This window comes from Schistocerca piceifrons, chromosome 7, assembly GCF_021461385.2.
Source record: "Schistocerca piceifrons isolate TAMUIC-IGC-003096 chromosome 7, iqSchPice1.1, whole genome shotgun sequence".
NCBI classification, from domain to species: Eukaryota; Metazoa; Arthropoda; class Insecta; order Orthoptera; family Acrididae; genus Schistocerca; species Schistocerca piceifrons.
Window position 1 is genome coordinate 517,696,983 of NC_060144.1, and position 23,911 is coordinate 517,720,893.

Sequence of the window (23,911 nt, forward strand, 5' to 3'; positions counted from 1 at the left end):
AATTGGCTCGTGCACGGATTACCTTACACTGCCCCTCTGCACAGCCGCTCCTGTCAACGCAACCTCCCTCTCCTACAGTGTCTTCACTCTGCTTCACTCCTGTGTCTAGCTGCACCTTTCCTGCTGCTGGTTCTTTGCTAATACAATTGGACCTGCGGGACACTCCTGCCCCCAATTCTCAGGATCCTTCACATCGTGTGGCCATTGTGCCACGCCCACCATTCCTGTCTCCGGCCGAGGCTCCGCCCACGACACTCCAGCCCAGCTCGGACGCTTATGTCCCTGCTTCGCGGGATCGCTCACTTTCCATAGCTACCATGCCTACTGCTGACACTTCGTACACGCTGTCCCAGACATTGACGTTATTCAAACACCACCGCCCGTGCCCCCCCCCCCCCCCCCCTCTCGCCCCACCCTGCGTGCTTCCCTTTGCGGGTCTCGGCAATCGGCAATGGCACCTGCCACCGAATCTGCACCATGGATGGGCCTCCTATATGTCATAAAACTCAACGTCTTAATGTTTCCAAATTGTTGTGAGCGAAAGAGAGAGTTCAGGATTTACTGGCTTCGGGTGTGTTCTAACCATCGGACAGTAACTGCTCCTCTCCCATCCATCTGGTGCCTAAGAAAGATGGTTCACTCCACATGTGTGGCGACTACAGGTCCCTTAATGTTAGGACTATTATAGACGACTGTCCAGTTCCTCATATCCAGGATTTCACGCAGTTACTGCATGGCTCGAAGTTCTTTTCTGTCTTGGACTGTTCGAAGGCATATCACCAAATTCCAATGCACCTGCCGGACATTCCAAAAATGGTGATCATTATGCCTTTCGGCCTTTTTGAATACTGCTTTACGCCCTATGGTTTAAAAAACACTGCGCAGATGTGGCAATGTTTCATTGATTCGATTTTGCTATCACTTCCTTTCGCTTTTGCCTATTTGGATGACATACTTACCTCTTCCTTGACGCAGTTCGTGTGGCTCTTGGGGCCAATGGCACGGTTATCCACCATGATAAATCGCAGCTCTGTTCCAGTTACTTTCCTTGGCCATACAGTCTCGGCTGATGGCCTCCGCCCTACTGATTCATGAACTGCGAACATCCTGACTCTGGCTCTCCCTGAGGATTACACACAACTGCGCCGTTTCCTAGGAATGGTGAACTTTATCAACGACATAGACCTCAGGCTGCCTCCGCCCAGTCGGGTCTAACTGACTCCCTCTCCAGTAAAAATACAATGGGAAAGCGTAAATTGGACTGGACTAGGCCCATGCTAGATGCTTTCGACAATTTGAAATCGGCCATCATGCAGACTACCCCCAAGGGGCAGATTTCTATCACTACTGATGCTAGGGAGTCGGCAGTAGGTGCTGTCCTCCAACAGCACACTGCAGACTCAACGCAGCTGCGCCGTTTCTTCTCAAAAAAGCTAACAAGCAGTCAGCGTAAATCGTCGGTCTTCAACCGTGAGCTCCTGGCGTTTTATGAGGCAGTCAAACATTTCGAGGGTGATGTCGAAGGATGCGATTTCACCATCTATTTGGACCATAACCCTCTTATTGACGTGATCCGCAAACTGGCGAAAGATCTCCCACCACGCTGCACACGGTACATGGACTTTATTTGCCAACATTCTTCGGATGCTTGTTACATCTGCGGTGTGGAAAACGTAGTTGCCAAATACCTCTCCCACATTTCGATGATCTCTGCCCCACTGAACTTGGAGGAACTGGCGTGACTTCAGGCTGAAGACGCGGACACACGTCTGATCTCTGACGATGGATCTTTGGTCGTCATCAAATCTATTGCCCTGCACAGGTTGTCAACTCCTATCATCTGCGACGTTTCTACTGGTTCACCTGCCTATTGGTGCCTTCCCACCTTTGGTGCGGAATTTTCGAAGCGTTACATAATCTTGCCCACCTTGGACTGTGGGCAACAACATGACTCATAACCGAATGTTTTGTCTGGTCGGGCGTGTGGCACGATTGCCACTCAGTCACGCGCGTGCGTTCCTTGTCAGTGGAGCAAGGTGAGCAGAGATATGCAACTGCCTTTAGGGCAGTTCGACATCCCCAGGGGCCGCCTGTACCACGTGTACATAGATGTTGTCGGTCCTCTTCCCCCATCCGAGGGATACAAATACATGTTTTCGATGATCGACCGCGTCACCAATTGGGTTGAGGCGGTACCCTGATGGACATTACAGCTGAGGCAATTGCTCACACTTTCATTTTGATGTGGGTGGCTAGATTTGGTTGCCCCGTCACTTGCCATGGTCCAAGGCCGCCAATTCGAGTCGTCACTTTGCGCTCGCCTGTGCGAGTTGTGCGGGGTGGCGAAATTGGACACGACTGCATATCATCCGCAGGCCAATGGACTAGTGGAGCAATGGCACAGAACTCTAAAAGCTGCACTCATGTACCACGGCAGGCTTTGGTCTGAGACTCTGCCGTGGGTTTTGCTGGGAATCCATTCCACACACAAGGAGGACCTGTATGGTGATCCGCTCGTCCTGCCTGCTGAATTCAGAGGACACTTCTCCAACGGACGCTACTGACCTGCTGACCCTCATCGAAGGAGTGCGTGCTCACGTGACCCCTTATTCACCTGCCTGTACCTCGCACTCACACTACACCACAGGTGTTTGTTCACGAGGACTTGAAATCGTGCAATTTCATCATGTTACAAGAAGACTCTGTTTGTGTGGCTCTGCAACCTCCTTACTCTGGCCTGCACCACATATTACACCACGGTGTCAATACATCCATGATTTTGCTCAACAGCTGCCCAAGTACAGTTTCGGTACAACATTTAAAGCCTGTATAGTCCCTCCCAGAGCCACTTTCACTGCTCCCTGCTGACCTGCCTTCACCGACACCTTGCCTGTTGCTGCTGCTGCTGAGGGCCCCTTCAACTCGTCACCACCTGTGCAGCTGTCTAACATGCGGGATTCTGATGATGATGTGCTCGGGCCACACACTTCGTGCACCGGACACTGCCTCCACCTGTCGTGCTGGCACAAAGATTTTTTTGTGGGCGTCTGCTAGCTCTGCCCTGCCGCGCTCTGCACCGCTGAGGGAGGGTGCCTCTGTGGCATCTCTGACGCGAAGTGACATTTCTTTGACTGTGCTCTATTAAGCAACAAAATAAATGTCGTTTTGATCCTAATAGTGTGTTATTACAGTTCAACGCTACATAAAACCCACAAATCCTATGTTCTACATTTGAAGGAGACCAAATTTTTACTGGATATGCATGAGAAGATGGCTGAGGTACTAGACTTATTTAATTCCACCTATTATGTATATTACGAGGATAAAAAGTATCACATCTTACATTTGAATTTTTATAATTTTTTTCCCTACTTAAAATGTTATTTTTTCTATAATTTAGTTGATTCTGCACTAAAGCTTAGGACTACTACATAAGTATAGACTATTGCAAGTAACAGAAAAAAATTAGAGCAATGCTTTGTAAACTTTAGGAAATATTTGTACCTGAATTCTGAAAAATACAACTTGTGGGAAATTGTGAATGAAGATATGAATAAAATAAAACCAATTTTCAGAGACCTGAGTGACCCTTTTTTCCTTAGTAAATGCCTTCATGGCGGCACTCAGAATGCAAATGAAACTGTGCCTCAAAACATTCCTGAAGCATAGTCTTCATCCTGCAGCATTTCTTCATTTTCAAATTTCCTATTGGCATTCCTTTTAGCACTTCTTGCTTCTTGGTAACTCGAAGAGCGAATCTTTCAGCTTCGTGCACCCATTGTCACATGCAAGCAACTGATCTTCCATATAAAAGCCACATTTTATGCCTAAATTTCTCATGACTTCCAACCTACCTATCACTCTATCATTGAAACATCTCACTTCATATAGTACACCAACTTTTAGCGTGTTTAGTCCTAAAAAACATCCTTGGGTAATCTTTCCAATATGCAATGGTTGAAACTTTCATTTGCATTCTGAGTGCCACCATGAAGACATTTATTAAGCAAAAAAGGGTCACTCAGGTCTCTGAAAATTGGTTTTATTTCATTCATAACAGTCTCAGGAAGAGGATGCTTATGATGGCATATTTGACCACTTTCTTTTGGTTTTTGGGAACCACACAAAGAATCTGCTCCTTTAGGGCAAATTCCGCGAACAGGGTGGTCACCTGTGGACAACTTATGAAAGTAGGTGGGCCATACAGCTTTTCTCATTGCTGTAATATCATTTGGAGGTGCATTTTGTCTAATGGCCAGTCCATAATAACTCTGAAGGAAGTCTATTTCATTTTCTGACAATCTGCCTTGGCCAGACAGAGATTTTCCATCAGATAGCAACTTTCCTTTTATTTCTCTTTGTAGCTTCCTCAATCTATTTCAAGTTTCTGCTACCAGTCACTTTTTATTTTATTTTATGCTTAATCTAACATAATGCAACGCGTTTCGAACATGTTCCGTTCATTTTCAAGCGTTAATACATACATATATACATACATAGAGAAATGTTATTTAAAAATAAACAGTCTTAAACTAGATTAGTCTAGAACACATTGTCCATTGTTTTTTTAATTTTTTAATGTAGCTGCTGGTATGGCATTTGGGGGGAAGGAGGGGGGGAGTGTGTATCTAGAAATCTAAATCAGTGATGTCTTCTGCTGGTTTTCTTCTTTGTTGCTGACTGTGTATATTACAGCCAATACCTATTAATAGCGCAGGTACTGCTACTCCCCAGGTGACAGTGCACAAAGGCTGTGGTAAGTGGGTCAGACAGTTCCAGTCGAATGCAGGTATAGGTGGAGGCAGGTATAGTATCGTAATTAAACTTACATGCTAAGGACGTAGGTTAGGGAAGAAAAATTATTTATTTCTCATCCAACTTACATTTTTATAAGCAGGTACAGTAGGACTTTTTTGATACATGTTCTTGAGTTGATGGATAGAAGGACAGCCGTAGTATTCCAGGTCTTGAATGGAAGCAAATTTAAAGATTCGATGCACCCATGAGATGATCTCCTTCTCCTTCACATAGACGATAGTGTCCATGTGATCGAATAATTAAAGCGCAGTGACCATATCTTTATGGGGTATCCTCCCAGTGAATTACATGGTAGAAATGTGTTAACCACTTTGCACTTTTCTGTGTCTCAGTACACATCACTCGCTTGAAAGATCTTAGTGATGCAATGTTTGTGGAAAATGTCTCCTTTATTCCAGAATACTGTGTGTACACTACAAACGCAACATCTTTAAATACGAACTGTCTACACTCACTGTCATAGAAACCCTGAGCATCTGCAATGATGTTCACACCATGACACATCATCGTGAAATGCTCTAGGTATGGTGCAGTACCTATTCATTTATACAGCTCATTGCAAAACACCTGTGAGCGGGCAGTAGTTGATCACACAGTCATGTAGAACTAGAGCATACGTGGCAGTGTGTTCTGGGAAATGTGTTGAAGAGTCAAATTCAATTCAAACATCTGTAGGTCCACATTTAATTATCTCATTCTGTTTCGAGCAGTCTATTACGATTTTCGGTGAAAGCTCTTCGAACTTACGCGGACCGAGTAGACATCCTCCTCCCTCTCCTTCAGCAATTTCATAGTAAGAAGTGCAAAACCTTGCATACATGTCATTCGCTTGACTGTATACATTTTGATTCCACTGCAGATGTAGATTGTAATATGGGTAGAATTCTGAATTGAGGTAGACTTTGGTATTAGTTAACTTGCAATTGTCGAACACTGTGGAATCATTTGCTATATTACCTCTTCTATCAGTCTGAAACGCAAGTATGATCAATCTAGGTGTCTCTAGATGGCTGGAGGTTTTAATAACCCATGTCTGTCTGCTCGCAGTTGGTAACACTGTGTACTCAAAAATCTCCCATGAGCAAAATGTCAATGACAGAAATGTACCTGAATTAAGGACTTTTAAAAGCTTCAAACACTCCTCGTCTGACACACTGATGTGAGGCATTTTCCATATTATCTTGCTGATTGTGATCATATTCTCCTCTTGAGCTCCTTAAACGTAGGAGTTATTGTCTGTCGCACACTGCACCAGAATGAGTTGCTGTTTAGCATTCATAATAATCTGTCTCATGTCCTCAAAGTATCCCATAAGCATTTTTAGAGGTATGCAGGCAGTAAATTGCTTGTACTCTGCAACTGTTCTATCGTCTGGATTGTCTACGAACCATCCTGCATTTTCTAAACTATGCAGATCTGCTGGTGATACCGAGACGTATGTTTTAAGGGTTGATGTTATGCCAACATTGTGTGTATGGTCGATCTCAGACCCCCTGAGTTCATAGCGTATCTCTTGAAACAGGAATGCTAAAGCGCTACGTGTCAGCTTGGATCCCACTGTATCGCTGCCGTCGATTTTCTTGAATGACCCACCTAGATACATGAAACTCTTGCATGGAAGCATAAGTGTGTCTTGTTGCTGGATGACAATCCTGATTTCATCGTTCTTGTTAAATGTGGTTGAAGCGTAAGGTTTATGAGAGAAGTATTCCTGACATATAATTCTCTCATCATACTCTACTGGACTGGGTATACTGAGTGAGGACGTCATTGCACGGCTTCAGTCCAACTGATTTAAGGAACTCTTAGTTTGCAGGTGTTATCACTTTGCTGTTCGGTAGCGAAATGGCATGCTGTGGATTGTGTGCACTTGTTTTATACCATGCACCCATCCTGCCTTAGATGTACTCGTACAATGATTTCCTCACCACGAAAGTCAACAAGTTGATTATTCTGATCCACAATACACAGCTCCAAATAGCCCAATGTCTGAGCTGTCACTGGAAGGTATATTGCAATGGCAGGGGTCTCAACAACCTTATACCCCATAAATAGTGTGAATCAGACTATTGTTGAGATAGGAGTTTGTTGCAATGTTACACACGACGCGGATTGTGCTGATGGGGAGTATGTCCACAGTTTGATCTGACTTGTAAAATTTACTTGGATCCTTCTTCAAAACCTGCCCTTCTGTGAAACCCAGCAGGCGCCCTATTGAACCTTTCTCGTTAAAGTCAATCATTGCATTTACAGTTCTTATTTCAGATTTAAGTGTGCGGATGTTTGCACATGGTTCAAAACCTTTTCCAAACTGTTTGAAGACTTCGTTTAAATCGTCAATATCACATACACCTGGTTCTATTTCCACAATATCTATTTCACCATTAATATCCAGATGCAGTTTATTGTTAGCCTCAGTCATATTTGGGATGCTGTTGTACGTCTCCAGTCCAATCAGTGCAATACTCCAATCTAACAATAAAATGAAAGACTTGTGGAAAGTTGTAAAAAATGAAACAAACAGTAAGCAGCATGTTATAAACAAAACATTAAAACTAAACCTAAATGATGAAGTCACAGCAGATCCCCAAAAAATAGTAAATGGTTTTAATGACTATTTTAGCAAAATAGCAGAAAACCTGATAAAGAACAACTGCCGCAGACCAAATACTCAACACCAAACACTAATAGAAACCATACCAGTACAGACATCAATGTTTCTTCACAAAGTCTCCAATACTGAAGTACTTACAGCTATAAAAGGACTAAAGAATAAGTACTCCAGTGGTAGTGACAACATTCCTGATTTAATTGTAATGAAATGTGGAGAATCCATTGTAGAACCCCTAACCCACATAATAAATGCATCCTTTACAAATGGAGTTTTCCCTGACCTACTAAAGACCTCTAAAATTACCCCACTTCACAAAAAGGGCTCTAAAAATGATGTAGCCAATTAAAGGCCCATAGCGCAACTCAGCTCATTCTCAAAAATATTTGAAAAATTATTTTACACCACATTGGAAGACTTTACTAATAAACTATCCTTATTGACAAAACACCAGCATGGTTTTAGAAAGCAAAAGACAACTACCACAGCTATTTATGAGTATCTCAACAAAATCTTAAAAGCACTGGATAATAAGGAAACCACTACTGGTATCTTTTTAGATTTATCCAAAGCCATTGATGTAATTGACCATACCATACTCCTTAAGAAGTTAGCAAATAAAGGTATAAGAGGAATTGCAAACAAATGGTTAGAATCTTACTTGTCAAACAGATTTCAAAAAGTTGAAATTAATTTTGAAAAAAAGAATACAATCACCCATCAATCTACTGTCCACTCCTCTGACACAATACCTATTACATATGGTGTGCCACAAGGCTCAATCCTGGGACCCATACTGTTTCTGCTACACATTGATGATATAAGCACGAAGCTTGCTACAGGGCATACCACACTATTTGCCGATGACAGAAGTATACTAATAATGGGCACTGATACAGAGGACCACAACCAAAAAATTAAACCGCTTATGTCGTCACTCAGCAAATGGTTCAATGAGAACAAACTGATTATAAACATACAGAAAACAACGTACATCAACTTCAGACTCTCATCCCAAAAACAAGAAATGCCTGATGTGATTCTAAATAACCAAGATCTTATGTGTGTGGACTCTGCCAAGTTTCTTGGCATATGGCTTAAAGAAAATCGTAAGTGGGAGACTTACACAAATCATATCTCAAAAAAGCTCTCAACTGTGTTACATTTTAAGGATACTCAAAAAATCAGTCACAAAATCTGTTCTCATACATGTATATTATGCTTACTTCCATTCTACATTACAGTATGGAATCATATTTTGGGGGAACTCACCTGGAGGTAGATATATTTTCAAAATGCAAAAAAAGGCAATACGCATAATATGTTATCTAAGACATAACGAATCATGCAGACAACATTTCAAAACAATGGCATTATGACACTGCTCTCTGCTTACATTTATAATATCGTCTCATTTGTCAAGTCATACCTGTTAAACAATGACTGCACACCAAAATTCAATGGAGATATTCATAACTATGCAACAAGGCAGCAATCTGACCTACATATGATTCAGTCCAGAACTACCTGCTACCAAAAAAGTGTTTTGAATGTTGGGATACAAATGTATAATAATTTACCCAATGAAATCAAAGCAACAAAGAACCTAAGAGCTTTCACACCTAAGTTAAAAAAATATCTCTTGGACCATTGCTTTTATGCAGTTGATCCTTTTTTTGAAAGGGGTTAAAAATGTAAACAATATGATAAATGTTCAATTAGGTCTGAAAATTATATACTGTGCATGTCTATGAAATACACCGGACTACTTTACTATTACATTTATATTGGCTGTTTGTATTTTACCATACAACATTTGTATTTACTGTTTTGTTAAAGATAGTTAACTTCCTCATTGCAAAATAATGTAAAATCAATTTATTAAATATTACCTGCAAATATGTTCGCTTGACCTGTCCAATATTGTATGTAGAACCTTACAATTCTATGATTTGTTTTAACTGTTTTGTTTAAGATAGATAATTTCCTTGTTACAAAATAATGTAAAAATCAATTTGTAAAAAGCTCTCTTGACCTATCCAATATCACATGTACAGCTGTACAATACTATGATTGCCTGGATCAATAAAAATACAATACAATACACCAACGCTCAAATCAATTGATGAGAAGTAATTTGCACGCAATACAGATGATAGTTCTTTTAACGTCAAAGTGTATGACATTGCATCTGAAGCTCAACTTCTTCTTCTCCTTTGTGAACGTCAAGAGAAACATGATGCATAGATGTCTACTGAGGTGTGTATTAAAGTCCTGATAGCGTCGATAATTGTAGAGCTCACGTCTTCTGTGAGTGAAGTATCGTTGTAATTCTTCTGGTGGTTGCAGGTCACCAAATGAGTTGAAATAGTAGACGGTTTCCGCATTTTTCATAATATATGACACCCAGTGGGTGTCGGAGCCACCAGCAACATCTAAATTCACAATACCACATTCACCAGTTTTCCACATAGTCTTCAGTAAGGTATCCCGCATAAATACACCATGGAATCTTGGTATCTTGAGTTTATATCCAACAAACTTAAGATGATCTGTATTTGTGAGTGGTCGATCTGGTAGGACCGCTAATGGGCTATTTTTTTAATTTATGAATAGACCAAGCCCTTTCCTGTACGGTTTTAAGTATAGTCCTTTTCCAATGGCTGCAGCTTCCATCATGCGGTTATGTCTTCTTGCCTCTTCTAACTGTGCTTGGGAGTTTTGCACATTCTTGACCCTTCGAGCAATAGCTGCAGCACCACCAGTGAGGGAACCTACCGCCGAGAGCGTGGAGAGGGCAGGGATGAGAAACGGAATAAAATCACCGGATGTCTTGGGTACTGGCAGAACTCGAGGTGCTTTAACCGATTCTCCTCTTCTTCTTCTCACATCTTTCTGCTTCAATGCGTTTTTAGCTGCATACATTGCTGTCAGGACATAGTTCTTCAAACAGTCCTTGTCCTCTTCCTCCTTGTTTAGTGCACAATGCGCAGCATTCATAGCTCGCTTGAAATTAATCACTCCTAAACCCGACTTAATTTTTCCACACATGGTTTTATCAACTGCAAATGAGGCAATGCGTTGACCTATACCAATATCCTTTCTTCTCCATGTTGCCTTAGCCTTATCAGCTAAAATCCTATCTGCAATGTGACGACTTGATAGATCTTTATTTGCAGCATATGCAATGTCGTGTTCCATACATGCTTCATCGAGCAGATTAATCTCCTTACGCCAAGCATTTCTGAAGCTTTGTCCCAGGTTCACAGTAGTTATACCCAGGGATGTGTAATTCCACTGGTAGCTTGTCTAGAACACCACCACCTCCTCTAATGTGTCTCCAAGCATGCATGTTATGCTACTGTGGTGGTTGTGGACTATGCACTCCCATTATATAGCAAATCGCTGGCATCAATCCAACTGTTTTGTGTAGCAGGAAAAACAACCCATTTGACTAGTGCTTTACTTCCTCGACGTCTTATGACTCTCCACGAGAAAAACATCCGGTTCTGAGCTTTTCTGCAACTTCTCGGTGTAGAAGCAGCCCGCAATTTCTTCACCTTTACTATCCTTCAATATATAAGTTCTAGGATTCGTTCGTTGCACCTTTGAAACTGTAAATATCTCAGTTGACCAGTTCAGTTGGTATGATTGCTCAAATGCTGTCTTGTGTTTTGAGATACACACCAAATCACCTACATTAAATTTCTGTTTGCATGGATCCAGCATCTTAATGCAAGAGTACACCGTATCCATGAGTCCATTATCACGAGCATCGATTGGTCTCATTTTTATTGTACTATGTTTAGTTCGATTATACTGAGAAATTATTTCTGGGAGGATATCTGTGCATTTGTATGAGCTGCGAAGGTTAAAACGCATCCACATTCGACCTTTTATTGTTCTGTTCAGACGCTCCACGATACTTGCCTTCAGGTGAGTGGATGTTGAGTAATGATGTATTCCGTAAAACTGCATCACGGTCTTGAAATACCTGCTGTAGAGCTCCCCACCATGATCGGTTTGGAGGTTGTCTGGGAATTGATTCGTTCCTGTCTGTAGCAAACGCCCAAAAACATCCGCGACATTTCGACCTGTTTTTGTTTTGACAGGCAATGCCCAGGCAAATTTGGAGTTGCATCAGTAACCTTAAAATACATTTGAATCCATTATGCTGATGTGGATATTCCCTCATATCTACAAGACCAGCTTGCCTCAAGTCATAACATGTCTGTGAGGGTATGTTTTGCGTGCTGGTTTTTGCAGTTCTGGAACTACTGTCTCCATACTTATTCGATGATATCTCTCTCTCCAAGCTCCGAGATTGAAACAACCTCATTCGAATGAGCTGTATTACCTGCAGCAGTTGATGCCATGAGCACCCATAGTCTATCTATTAGTTGGTTGGGGTCGTAATAATACTGAGGGATTCGATTGTTCACTGCTTTATGCTCAATGTCAATACCATAACCGCTGCCGCCGCTGTTGTTGTTGTTGTTGTTGTTGTTGTTGTTTTCGCCGTCAAGTATTGGTTTTATATTTCTTGTTGCTCAGGCTTTTCGTGATCTTGTGTACACCAGTCATATACACTATTTCACGGCACGTTTCCCTATCATTAACTGAATAATTTATAGGTTTTTTGGCAGGTCTTAGGAAAATAAGGTTCATTAAGCCAGGTGTTCTCTCAAACCGTCTATCATCAATCTGTGTCATCAGTTACAGTTGTAGGATGCGTACCCAACATGTACGGTCTTCCCCTGCTAATGCCGAATGTTCTGTCTTTCTGACCAGGGGTGTGACGAATAATGTATTCATCAATGACAACACCCTCGTTATCGTATGTTTTTGTTTTTGCTGAGAGCTCTTCGGAGAGATTCAGTAACTGGCTTAAAGGTCTCTCTCAGTGTTTGCTGTCGATCCATATGCCCTAACCTCAGCAGCCGCAATATCTCACGAACTGCTTTACGCGACTGAATCACTTTCTGCTTCGTCGACATCTCCGAGTATACTAATCAGACATCTCCCCAGCGTGAGGCTTCATATATCCGGTCATTTTCTTCCTGCTCTTACTACGATCCTGATTGCCCATCTCAACAACAAGGAAGTCTACGTCTATTTTCCCCTCAATAGCCTCGATCTTTTCAGTTAAATCTGTCATCGTCCCATAATTTCTCTTGTGCCCAGTGGCAGAACTGTACACGATGTTCAAAGTCATCTTGTTTTATCAATAACGAGAAACCCATACTGTGAATGATTCCAGCAATCTGCACATATCTTTACAAAATCATTGAACGATATGTCTGTTCCGACATGTGCCTGGTAAATATGTTTTAAATTCAGGTTGTCTTGTTTGAAGACTATAATGAGGGTTGTGTTATCCTTAACCAACTGTTTTGGGATTCTGGAATATGTTTGACTTAGATAAAATACATCAGCACCCACATGACGACCGCAACAGAAATAGTTTCGAATTTGGTCTTTGTTTTCCACAGCAACATCGTCAAATATGAAGACAGTGTTTGGCTTTGCTATTTCAGTTGGGGGGATATCACTGCTTTCACTAAATGTCGTGTATGTAACACCATCTACACCGTGCAATACCTCCTGCAATAGCCAATACTTGGGTTGAAACAGTGTTTTCGAGAATACACAAACATGTTCAAATCGGACTCCATCTACATGTGTTAGCAGACTCATGAGGGGATTAGTCTTCCAAAAATTGAATGGACTTACAATAATTGCTCGTATATTATTAGGAAGGAAATGCCATTCTTCTTGTTCTTCTTCCTCAGGTCTTCATTTGCATCTTCACAGGACCAGTCACCAACAACAAAGTTCTTGTGATGAGGATGTTTCACCCACCATGCCATGATACTAACTACGTCACGCACAAACAAGTAGTTGATATACAGGGTGGGCAACTGATCGTGACCGGGCCAAATATCTCACGAAATAAGCGTCAAACGAAAAAACTACAAATAACGAAACTCGTCTAGCTTGGAGGGGGAAACCAGATGGCGCTATGGTTGGCCCACTAGATGGCGCTGCCATAGGTCAAACGTATATCACCTGCGTTTTTTTAAATAGTAACCCCCATTTTTATTACATATTCGTGTAGTACGTAAAGAAATATGAATGTTTTAGTTGGACCACTTTTTTCGCTTTGTGATAGATGGCGCTGTAATAGTCACAAAAATATGGCTCAATTTTAGACGAACGGTTGGCAACAGGTAGGTTTTTTTAAATTAAAATACATAACGTAGGTACGTTTGAACATTTTATTTCGGTTGTTCCAGTGTGATACATTTACCTCTGTGAACTTATCATTTCTGAGAATGCATGCTGTTACAGCGTGATCACCTGTAAATACCACATTAAGGCAATAAATGCTCAAAATGATGTCCGTCAACATAAATGCATTTGACAATACGTATAATGATATTCCTCTCAATAGCGAGTAGTTCGCCTTCTGTGATGTTCGCACATGCACTGACAATGCGCTGACGCATGTTGTCAGGCGTTGTCGGTGGATCAGGATAGCAAATATCCTTCAACTTTCCCCACAGAAAGAAATCTGGGGACGTCAGATCCGGTGAACGTGCATGCCATGGTATGGTGCTCCAATGACCAATCCACCTGTCATGAAATATACTATTCAATACCACTTCAACCGCACGTGAGCTATGGTGCCAGGCATCCATCATGTTGGAAGTACATCGCCATTCTGTCATGCAGTGAAACATCTTGTAGTAACATCGGTAGAACATCACGTAGGAAATCAGCATACATTGCACCTTTTAGATTGCCATCGATAAAATGGGGGCCAATTATCCTTCCTCCCATAATGCCGCACCATACATTAACCCGCCAAGATCGCTGATGTTCCATTTGTCGCAGCCATCGTGGATTTTCTGTTGCCCAATAGTGCATATAATGCCGGTTTACGTTACCGCTGTTGGTGAATGACGCTTCGTCGCTAAATACAATGCGTGCAAAAAAAATCTGTCATTGTCCCATAATTTCTCTTGTGCCCAGTGGCAGAACTGTGCACGACGTTCAAAGTCATCGCCATGCAATTCCTGGTGCATAGAAATATGGTACGGGTGCAATCTATGTTGATGTAGCATTCTCAACACCGACGGTTTTGAGATTCCCGATTCTCGCGCAATTTGTCTGCCACTGATGTGCAAGCAAACGTAGCACACGCCCATTGGGCATTTTGATCACAATAGCCATACATCAACACGATATCGACCTTTTCCGCAGTTGGTAAACGGTCTATTTTCACACGGGTAAGGTATCCCGATGCAAATACCGTCTGCACTGAGGGAATGTTACATGATATCACGTACTTACACGTTTGTGACTATTACAGCGCCATCTATCACAAAGCGAAAAAAGTGGTCCAACTAAAACATTCATATTTCTTTACGTACTACACGAATATTTAATAGAAAATGGGGGTTCCTATTTAAAAAAAACGCAGTTGATATCCGTTTGACCTATGGTAGTGCCATCTAGTGGGCCAACTATAGCGCCATCTGGTTTCCCCCTTCAAGCTAGATGAGCTTTGTTCTTTGTAGTTTTTTCGTTTGATGCTTATTTCGTGAGATATTTGGCCCGGTCACTATCAGTGGACCACCCTGTATATAGAAAACACACTTGAAAGTATAATAATAGTATGTGTAGCCACTATAGTTCCATCACTTAACTGACTGAGCTATATTGACTGCACAGTGGAAACAGCTATATATTTCACCCATGAAAAGTAACTTTATCAATGATCATCTCAATACCTCGTATAGCACCGAAAAAAATAATAACTGTAATACTTTGATTATAATTAGAGAGGTATGAAATAAAACACAAGCACGGTTTGAGATTATATATACATAAATTATTTATTTAAATGGTTCAAATTGCTCTGACCTCTATGGAACTTAACATCTGAGGTCATCAGTCCCCTAGACCTTAGAACTACTTAAACCTAACTAACCTAAGGACATCATACACACCATGCCAGAGGCAGTATTCGAACCTGTGACCGTACCAGTCGCGCAGTTCCAGGCTGAAGCTCGTAACTGCTCGGCCACCACGGTTGGCTAATTATTTATTTAAATATCATACATGGGGTGTAGTGTTTCAGGAATATAATTACAATTTGTATGTATCTTCTTCTTCTTCTTCTTCTTCGCACCTGTACAGTATTTACCAAATAAAGCTTTTTGACATGCAGTAAATTCAGTGCATATATCCCTCAGGCCAATAGATGACTCACATTACTCAGGTTTTTCACACACACATTTAATCTGTTTCTCTTTAGGTATGGCGTTCATGTGCGAACAAAGGTGCTGCTTAAGATCATCAATATGTACACTATGCACACGTAGGATGTTTAAAACATCATTGTATGCAGAGTCTATGCTAGGCACCCGATGGTTCCGTGTGTCCAATGCAAGACGTGTGGCTGTGTGCAGAACATATAACTTCATAGCTGAGGTATGTCTTAGATAAACGCAGTTGTCACTCGATTTCACACATAAGGCACAGTCATCATACACTGTTGTAATAGAAAGTGTCACACAAGTAAGGCGAATGTCTGGGGGAGAACGAGTTGGATAATACTCTCTAGTCATCTGCTGATTGATGTAGCGCTCTGGACGGCATATTTCACCCCAGTCGAACTCGGAAATTGTCACTTTAACACACTTGGATACATTTTCAATCTCCATTCTCGCATGCAACCCCCAGGCATGATGTTCTGCTATAGCAGTGTTCACACACTTCGATCCACTGGGAGTTAAATTGTAGGTGGTGGCGAAAAGTGTAGGTGCACTCAGTGCTTTCTTGTCCACAGTACCTACACTCTGTGGTTGCACAATCACAGGGATGTTCTGCTGGGATGGGTCATATGTTGGTAACCAGTACTGACCTCCATCTCGTTAACACTACCAGCGACAGCATTCGATGTGTCAGGGGCAGAATGCGTGTCCTCATCACACAAATTGATGAGTGCAACTCCTTGTCCCACTCCATCAAGTGGGCTATGTGCGCTACCAACCCCACATGGCCACTACTGGTTCAGATGCGCTGGATGCTGTTGCTGAAGGTCTCGACAGGATGGCAGCCGAGGTTGCTACAGGCCCGGACGTTGCAGCAGAACTTGGCATGTTGGCACTCGACCCTGTTGAACAGAGATGAGGAAGCATTAGACATGGGGCAAGACATGAAAACTTTGAATAATAGTAGTAATAACAACAGAGAAAGATGTGATATGGAATGCTTACTTTTCCATTTAATTCTGTTCTGCATGACTGTGCTGGAGTGCAACTGCTGTTGGCGCTTCATGGTTCTTCTTCTTCTTCTTCTTCTTCTTCTTCTTCTTCTGATGGACTGGACAAGACTGAGGTCCCAGAGCTGATGAGCCTCGCCTATATCTCCTACAATGACGTCAACAATACTTCCATCCTACTGGCTGAAGTTGAGCACGTGGTTGGACTAAGGGTCTATTGATTCTGGCTATTTTCCCCCACCATTTTGGGTTGCATCACAGAACGGACGATAGTGCTCTCTGGTGGTGGTACTGTGAACTAGGACTGTATTTCGTGGCGAACACACTTTTTGCCCCCATCTTGGCCAATGGTACTTGCATCATCAGATGACATCATGGTCACCGTCTTGGATTACATCACAGATGAGCGCACCCGCTGGTGGTGGTACTGAGTACAAAGTCAGTTGGAGTCCGGCCCTCGTGGTGAACACACTGGATGGCTGTACTGCATCAAATTGTTTAAATAAAGACTTATGTCCAGCACTGGTCGAGTCCTTTTCCTGAGAATTCCTATGGGGAGGTAGCCCAAGTGACCTTTTTTCCCGCCATTTTGTTAGGTTAGTAGATGTGTGTTGCAATGTCCTGTTGAAATTTGAATTTCCCACTATTTACTAGGGAGAGGTTAGGTTAGTGGAGGTAGCCAAATTCACCTCCTTCCCGCCAGAATCAGCCATCTTTAATGCCATGGCCACCATCTTAGATGACATCCTGCACTGTTGCCAAGTCTACACACAGCCATCTTGGATGGCGCCATTGCCGCCCTCTTGGATTCATCTGGTGATAATTGAATGTGGGGTGGCACCTGCCTAGCCTCTCTACTTATGTTGTCATGACAACCAACAAGATATCTGTCCTCACGAATACCCACAGAAACTGTGGCCAAGAAACATCAGAACCACCATGTTGCTGAGCATGTTGCCCAACAGAACGTTCTTGATTTCAATAACTGCTTCAAAGGTTATGTCTTCCTATCAACATCAGCTTTTCTGAGCTGTGCAGGTGGGAATTCTCTCTGCACTTTATCCTTCATTCCTGCAACCCCTTGGCCTCAGCTTTGTTTAGTCACTGTTCTTCACCCACCTAACCTGTTGCCCATTCCCACTCCAGCACTACGCAGCCTTCTGTTCCCTCAACACACCAACAGTCTTTTTATTTCCCTCCTTTTGCACCTCTATCTTACCTCCCAACCGCACATAGCTACTCATGCTCTATCCTGTCCACACCATATTCCTGTATGCTCCCACAAGCAGCACTTTACTGTCCCACACCCCTAGCCTACTATCCCTCCCCTTCCCCACCTAAGCTGCCTCCTTATCCCCACAATTCAGAATGCTTCTCCCATCATACACAACTGCTTCTAGACTGGTCTCCATGGCCAGAGACAGTGGTCGTGTGTGTGTGTGTGTGTGTGTGTGTGTGTGTGTGTGTGTGTGTAATTCAGAAGAAGACCTTTTGGGTAAAAGCTCACTTGTTCTGTATGGCCCAGACAGTGACTGGATACTCCTCATGTCCTCTTCCCCCCCCCCCCCCCCCCCTCTCTCTCTCTCTCTCTCTCTCTCTCTCTCTAGCCTGTATCATTTAAAATTGTCTTGAGGCTGTGCTGGATGTAACAATGACAGTTCTTCCTCTTGCTTTACAATGGGACTTCTAAAATTCTACTGTGCTCTTGAGCCTATTATTTTGGGGTGGGGGGGCGGCTTCAATATATATTCTGCATGTCTGTTTATTGAGTTATTTATTTTCATTGTATTATGATGACAAATCCTGCATCATTGTAGTAAGATCTCTGGACGGCTGATAAATAATTAAAAAAATATATAAATAAGTAATAAATAAGTAGTAAGTAAATAAATAGAAACTTCTCAAATATTCAGACAAACAGTTTTCGAATGGAGTATTTCCTCAAATTGCAGTTTGTGACATAGCGATGTACTAAGCAGTGATGTAAAGAAATCGTTACTGTACTGAAACATTTTATACAGGGGGAACATTAACAAAACCAACAAACGGCAGAGACCGATTCCTAACTGGAAATGGAGGAAAAAAAGGCGCTATTAACATGTGTCTGGAAATGCATCGTTGCCATGGTCGATGGTGCTGACAAATGACAGTTCCTCTGACCACGTAATGTGTGTTCCTTGCGTGTTGCAGGCCATGTCGTTGATGCAGCGTACTATAAGCAGCAGAATGGTCCGATATTCATGTCAGAAACAAGCTGAGATGGTGTTTGTGTATGGCCAAGCAGATGAAAACAGTCGAGAGGCAGTAAGGCTATATCAGGAGGAGTACCCTTACAGACACCAAACACACTGCACAGAATTTCAAGCTCTTTTTGGGCGTTTCTGTTATCATGGGTCCTTTCAGAAAAATTTACATTTGTGGAAAGATCTTATGGGACCAAACTGCTTAGGTCATCAGTCCCTAAGCCTACACACTACTTAATCTAACTTTAACTTACGCTAAGGACGACACACACACCCATGCCTGAGGGGGGACTCCAACCTCCAACAGGGGGAGCCGCGCAGACCGTGACAAGATGCCTCAGACCACGCGGCCACCCCTTGTGGTGGTCCATTCAGACAAACGACCGTATAGGGAAGCAGTGAACTTTGTGTACACCAGATCTGGAGGACTGGGTTCTACTACAGGATATTGAGGCAAACCCTAGTACAAGCTCCAGGAAAGTGGCCCACCAACATGGCATAAGCCAAAGTACGATTGTGTGTATCCTGCGTGACACCCACCACTATCCCTGTCATCTGAAATGAGTGCAAGGATTATCAGCAGCAGGTTTCCCTCTACGGGAAGGATTTTATTGATCGCTTTTGCACCAGACCACTACAACCGTGGGATTTCTGTCATCAGCCGTATTTACTGACGAAGCAACCTTTACCACAATTGGCATCATCAATCTGCGTAATGTTCATTTGTGGGCTACAGACAATCCTCCAGGAATGGTGGAGGCATTTAGTCAGCATCGGTCCAGCATCAATGTGGGTGCAGGGATTCTTGGCAACCACATACATAGACCAATTATTATTCCACAGCAACCTGAGAAAGGGAAACTTCCTGGCAGATTAAAACTGTGTGCCGGACCGAGACTCGAACTCGGCACCTTTGCCTTTCGCGGGCAAGTGCTTCACCAACTGAGCTACCCTAGCACGACTCACGCCCCCGTCCTCACAGCTTTACTTCTGCCAGTACCTCGTCTCCTACCTTCCAAACTTTACAGAAGCTCTCCTGCGAACTCTGCAGAACTAGCACTCCTCAAAGCAAGGATATTGCGGAGACATGGCTTAGCCACAGCTTGGGGGATGTTTCCAGAATGAGTTGGTGAAGCACTTGCCCACGAAAGGCAAAGGTCCTGAGTTCGAGTCTCGGTCCGGCACACAGTTTTAATCTGCCAGTAAGTTTCATATCAGCACACACTCCGCTGCAGAGTGAAAATCTCATTCTGGAACCTGAGAAAGGATTGTACCTGGACTTACTGCAGAATACTCTGCCTGGGCTGCTTGAGAATGTGTCTTTGGCAGTATAAGAGGTTATGTGGTTTCTGCATGATGTAACACCACCCCAATTCCACCTTAAAACTCGTCAACACGAACATCATCATCCCCAGACGTTGGATAAGATGTGGTGGCCCTGTAGCATGGCCTGCTAAATCATTGGACTTAAAACACCTAGATTTTTACCTCTGTGGGCATCTGAAAAGCATTGTATACAGCATATATGTGCAGACCATATAACAGCGTGTTCATAACACCTGTGACACTATTCAGAGAGAGACTGGAATGTGTGAAAGAGTGGAGCAACCCTCGATGCAACATGTTCATTGCATCCCATGAGGCCACTTTAAACATCTATTGTGACGTGGATCCAATGTAGCTGTGTGCTGAGCTCCTGGAAGAGTCACAGTTGTTGCACGCACACCTATTTTTCGCATACATGCTCATAATACCTTTTTCCCTCCGTTTGTAGTCAGGAATCCTTCCCTGCAGTATGTTTGATTGAAGTTCACCCTGTATATTTCATAGTTATAATCATAGCTGTATTGAAACTACTGGTGACAGCTGACTCACCCAGCGTGTCGCGGCACATCTCCCGCGGCCCCTGCCTGGGCTGCTGCTGTGGCGGCGGCAGCGGAGGTTGGCGAGCCTGCGACGACAGCCGGCGGCGGCCCTGCTGCACCGAGCGCCGCGTCACGGCGTGCGCCAGAACCACGTCGCCGCTCGGCGTCACCTGCAGGAAGCTCGCCTGGTGGAACGTATACCCTGCCGGCGCAACAACAGCTCCGCGTCTCTCTCTGCTTCCTAGCACGGTGACACACTACATTTTGTAAGTCTACTTCTACAGTGTTAATTAAGGAAATACGCTGATGGAGCCAAAAACATCATGCCCATTTTGATTTTATCCATACTGGATGAGAGGTCGTGGTTGTGAATGTCAATGTTAAAAAATATATCGGCTCAACCACTTGTTTATAGTGTAAAACATTAACAAGGGAACCTCCCCATCGCACCCCCCTCAGATTTAGTTATAAGTTGGCACAGTGGATAGGCCTTGAAAAACTGAACACAGATCAATCGAGAAAACAGGAAGAAGTTGTGTGCAACTATGAAAAAAATAAGCAAAATATACAAATTGAGTAGTCCGTGTGCAAGATAGGCAACATCAAGGATAGTGTGAGCTGAGGAGCGCCGTGGTCCCGTGAGCAGCTGCGAAACGAGAGGTCCTAGGTTCAAGTCTTCCATCGAGCGAAACATGTACATTCTTTATTTTCGCGAAGTTATGATCTGTCCGTTCGTTCATTGACGTCTCTGTTCACTGTAATGAGTTTAGTGTCTGTGTTTCACTCGAGGGAAGACTTTTTTTTAAATCTCATTTTGTCCGCTTTTGTTCGTTGCATCTGCTCGGGGTGGACGTCTTACGACATCCGTTTAAGTTCGTTGATGATCCATTAACTTAGTTTTTTTTATTACAGAGGGCAGCTAACCCTCTGACCGAACACGCTGAGTTATCGTGCCGGCGTCTTGAACCAAGGACGTCTCGTTCCGCAGCTGCACATGCTAACCATGGGACCACGGCGATCCTGAACTCACACTCTCCTGGATGTGGCCTATCTTACGCATGGACTACTCTGTCTGTATCTTTTGCTTATTTTTTTTCATAGTTCCACACAACTTCTTCCTGTTTTCTCGATTGATCTGTGTTCAGTTTTTCAAGGCCTATCCACTGTCCCAACTAATAACTAAATCTGAGGGGGGTGCGATGTGGAGGTTCCCTTGTAAGATTGACGCGTTTCGGAAGTCATGCTTCCCTCATCAGAATAATAAAAAGTAAAAGAACCTGTTAAACTCGCTAAAATGGAACATGCACCCAGCACGATAAAATTTATAATAAAATTAAAACATCGTGGCTACTTCCCTTGTTGCAGCCGTGTCTTCCAAGGTGCATCTCCACGTAGTCGTCAAAATATAAAAAAAACTCTAAAATGGTGTCGCCTATGGTGTTCAACATCTAACCACATGGCTCTCTCCTCTATCGTCGTAAACCGCCCGTGCGTCTTCGTTGATACCACACACCACGTAGCCAAACACGACACTGAAACGCGAGTGAGCTCACGCGCAAGTAAACAAGGAAGTCACAGAGATGTCTATAGAAACAGATAACGTATACATGTTCCAAGGACCTCATGAAATGATGGTATCCTGACAATTGCTAAAAATGTAGTTACTAAAAGAAACCAGTGAAATGTTTGAAATAGTTATTTGTATCACCAGTTAGCTGTGTCATTCAGTGTGTTCTGATTATCCAGGCTATGTATCGTAATTTCCAGCTGTTCTAGTAGATCCAGCTTTTTGCCTTTGTCCTGTCTATGTAAAATAACGAGATCCTGATCTATTCCCAATATGGGGTGTCCCGCTCCCCAAATATGCGTGGCTGCAGCTGACTTTTCGAAATTATTAAGCCGGAAAGCACCGCTATGTTCTTTGTAAAGTACTTTAAAGGACCTACCAGTTTGGCCTACATAGCTTGCCTTGCACGTGTTACACTGAATTTTATAGACCCCAGCTCTGTGTCGTGTTTGGCTCGTGATATGTGGTATCAACGAAGACGCACGGGCGGTTTACGACGATAGAGGAGAGAGCCATGTGGTTACATGTTGAACACCATAGGCGACACCATTTTAGAGTTTTTTTTTTATATTTTGACGACTACGTGGAGATGCACCTTGGAAGAGACGGCTGCAACAAGGGAAGTAGCCACGATGTTTTAATTTTATTATCAATTTTATTGTGCCGGGTGCATGTTCCATTTTAGCGAGTTTTAACAGGTTCTTTTACTTTTTATTATTCTGATGATCGAAGCTTGACTTCCGAAACGCGTCAATCTTAGTGTTTTACACTACAAACAAGTGGTTGAGCCGATATATTTTTTAACAGTGACATCATGACCACCTGCTTAATAGCTTGTTTGTCTTTGGAATTAAATTCTCCGTGTCAGAGATCCGACAGTTTATTGGTAGGTTTGTGGAGATACGTGGCATTAGATGTCTACACACAGGTCATGTAATTCGCGTAAATAACAGGCCGCAGATTTACAGTGATGACGCCCAATAGCGACTCAGATGGGTTCCGTAGGATTTACATCAGGCGACTTTGGTCGCCGAGACATCAACGAGAGTTCACCATAATCCCCCTCAAACCACTGTTGTACGATTGTGGCTCCGAAACACCGACAGTTATACTGTTGAAAGATGACATCGACGTCGGGGAAGACATCGAGCATGAAGGGATTACATGTGGTTCGCAGCTATCAGCGTGTCTTCGATTATTAGCACAGGTCCCGTGCAAGCGCAGGAGAATGTCTTCTACATCTACAACTACATGATTACTCTGCAATTCACATTTAAGTGCTTGGCAGAGGGTTCATCGAACCACAATCATACTATCTCTCTACCATTCCACTGCCGAACAGCGCGCGGGAAAAACGAACGCCTAAACCTTTCGTTCGAGCTCTGATTTCTCTTATTTTATTTTGATGATAATTCCTACCTATGTAGGCTGGGCTCAACAAAATATTTTCGCATTCGGAAGAGAAAGTTGGTGACCGAAATTTCGTAAATAGATCTCGCCGCGGTGAAAAAGTCT

The 23,911-nt window shown here is 43.0% G+C and overlaps 1 protein-coding gene across 5 annotated transcripts in view; it reads right to left on the minus strand.

The window, feature by feature from the left end:
* The window catches only part of LOC124804661 (zinc transporter 1), a 682,916-nt gene that overhangs the window by 50,263 nt on the left and 608,742 nt on the right, over positions 1 to 23,911 (minus strand). For all 5 annotated transcript variants that reach the window (XM_047264896.1, XM_047264897.1, XM_047264900.1 and 2 more), the window contains one exon: positions 20,840 to 21,031. In XM_047264896.1, coding sequence (XP_047120852.1) covers positions 20,840 to 21,031 — 192 coding nt within the window. The remainder of the gene's footprint in view (positions 1 to 20,839; positions 21,032 to 23,911) is intronic.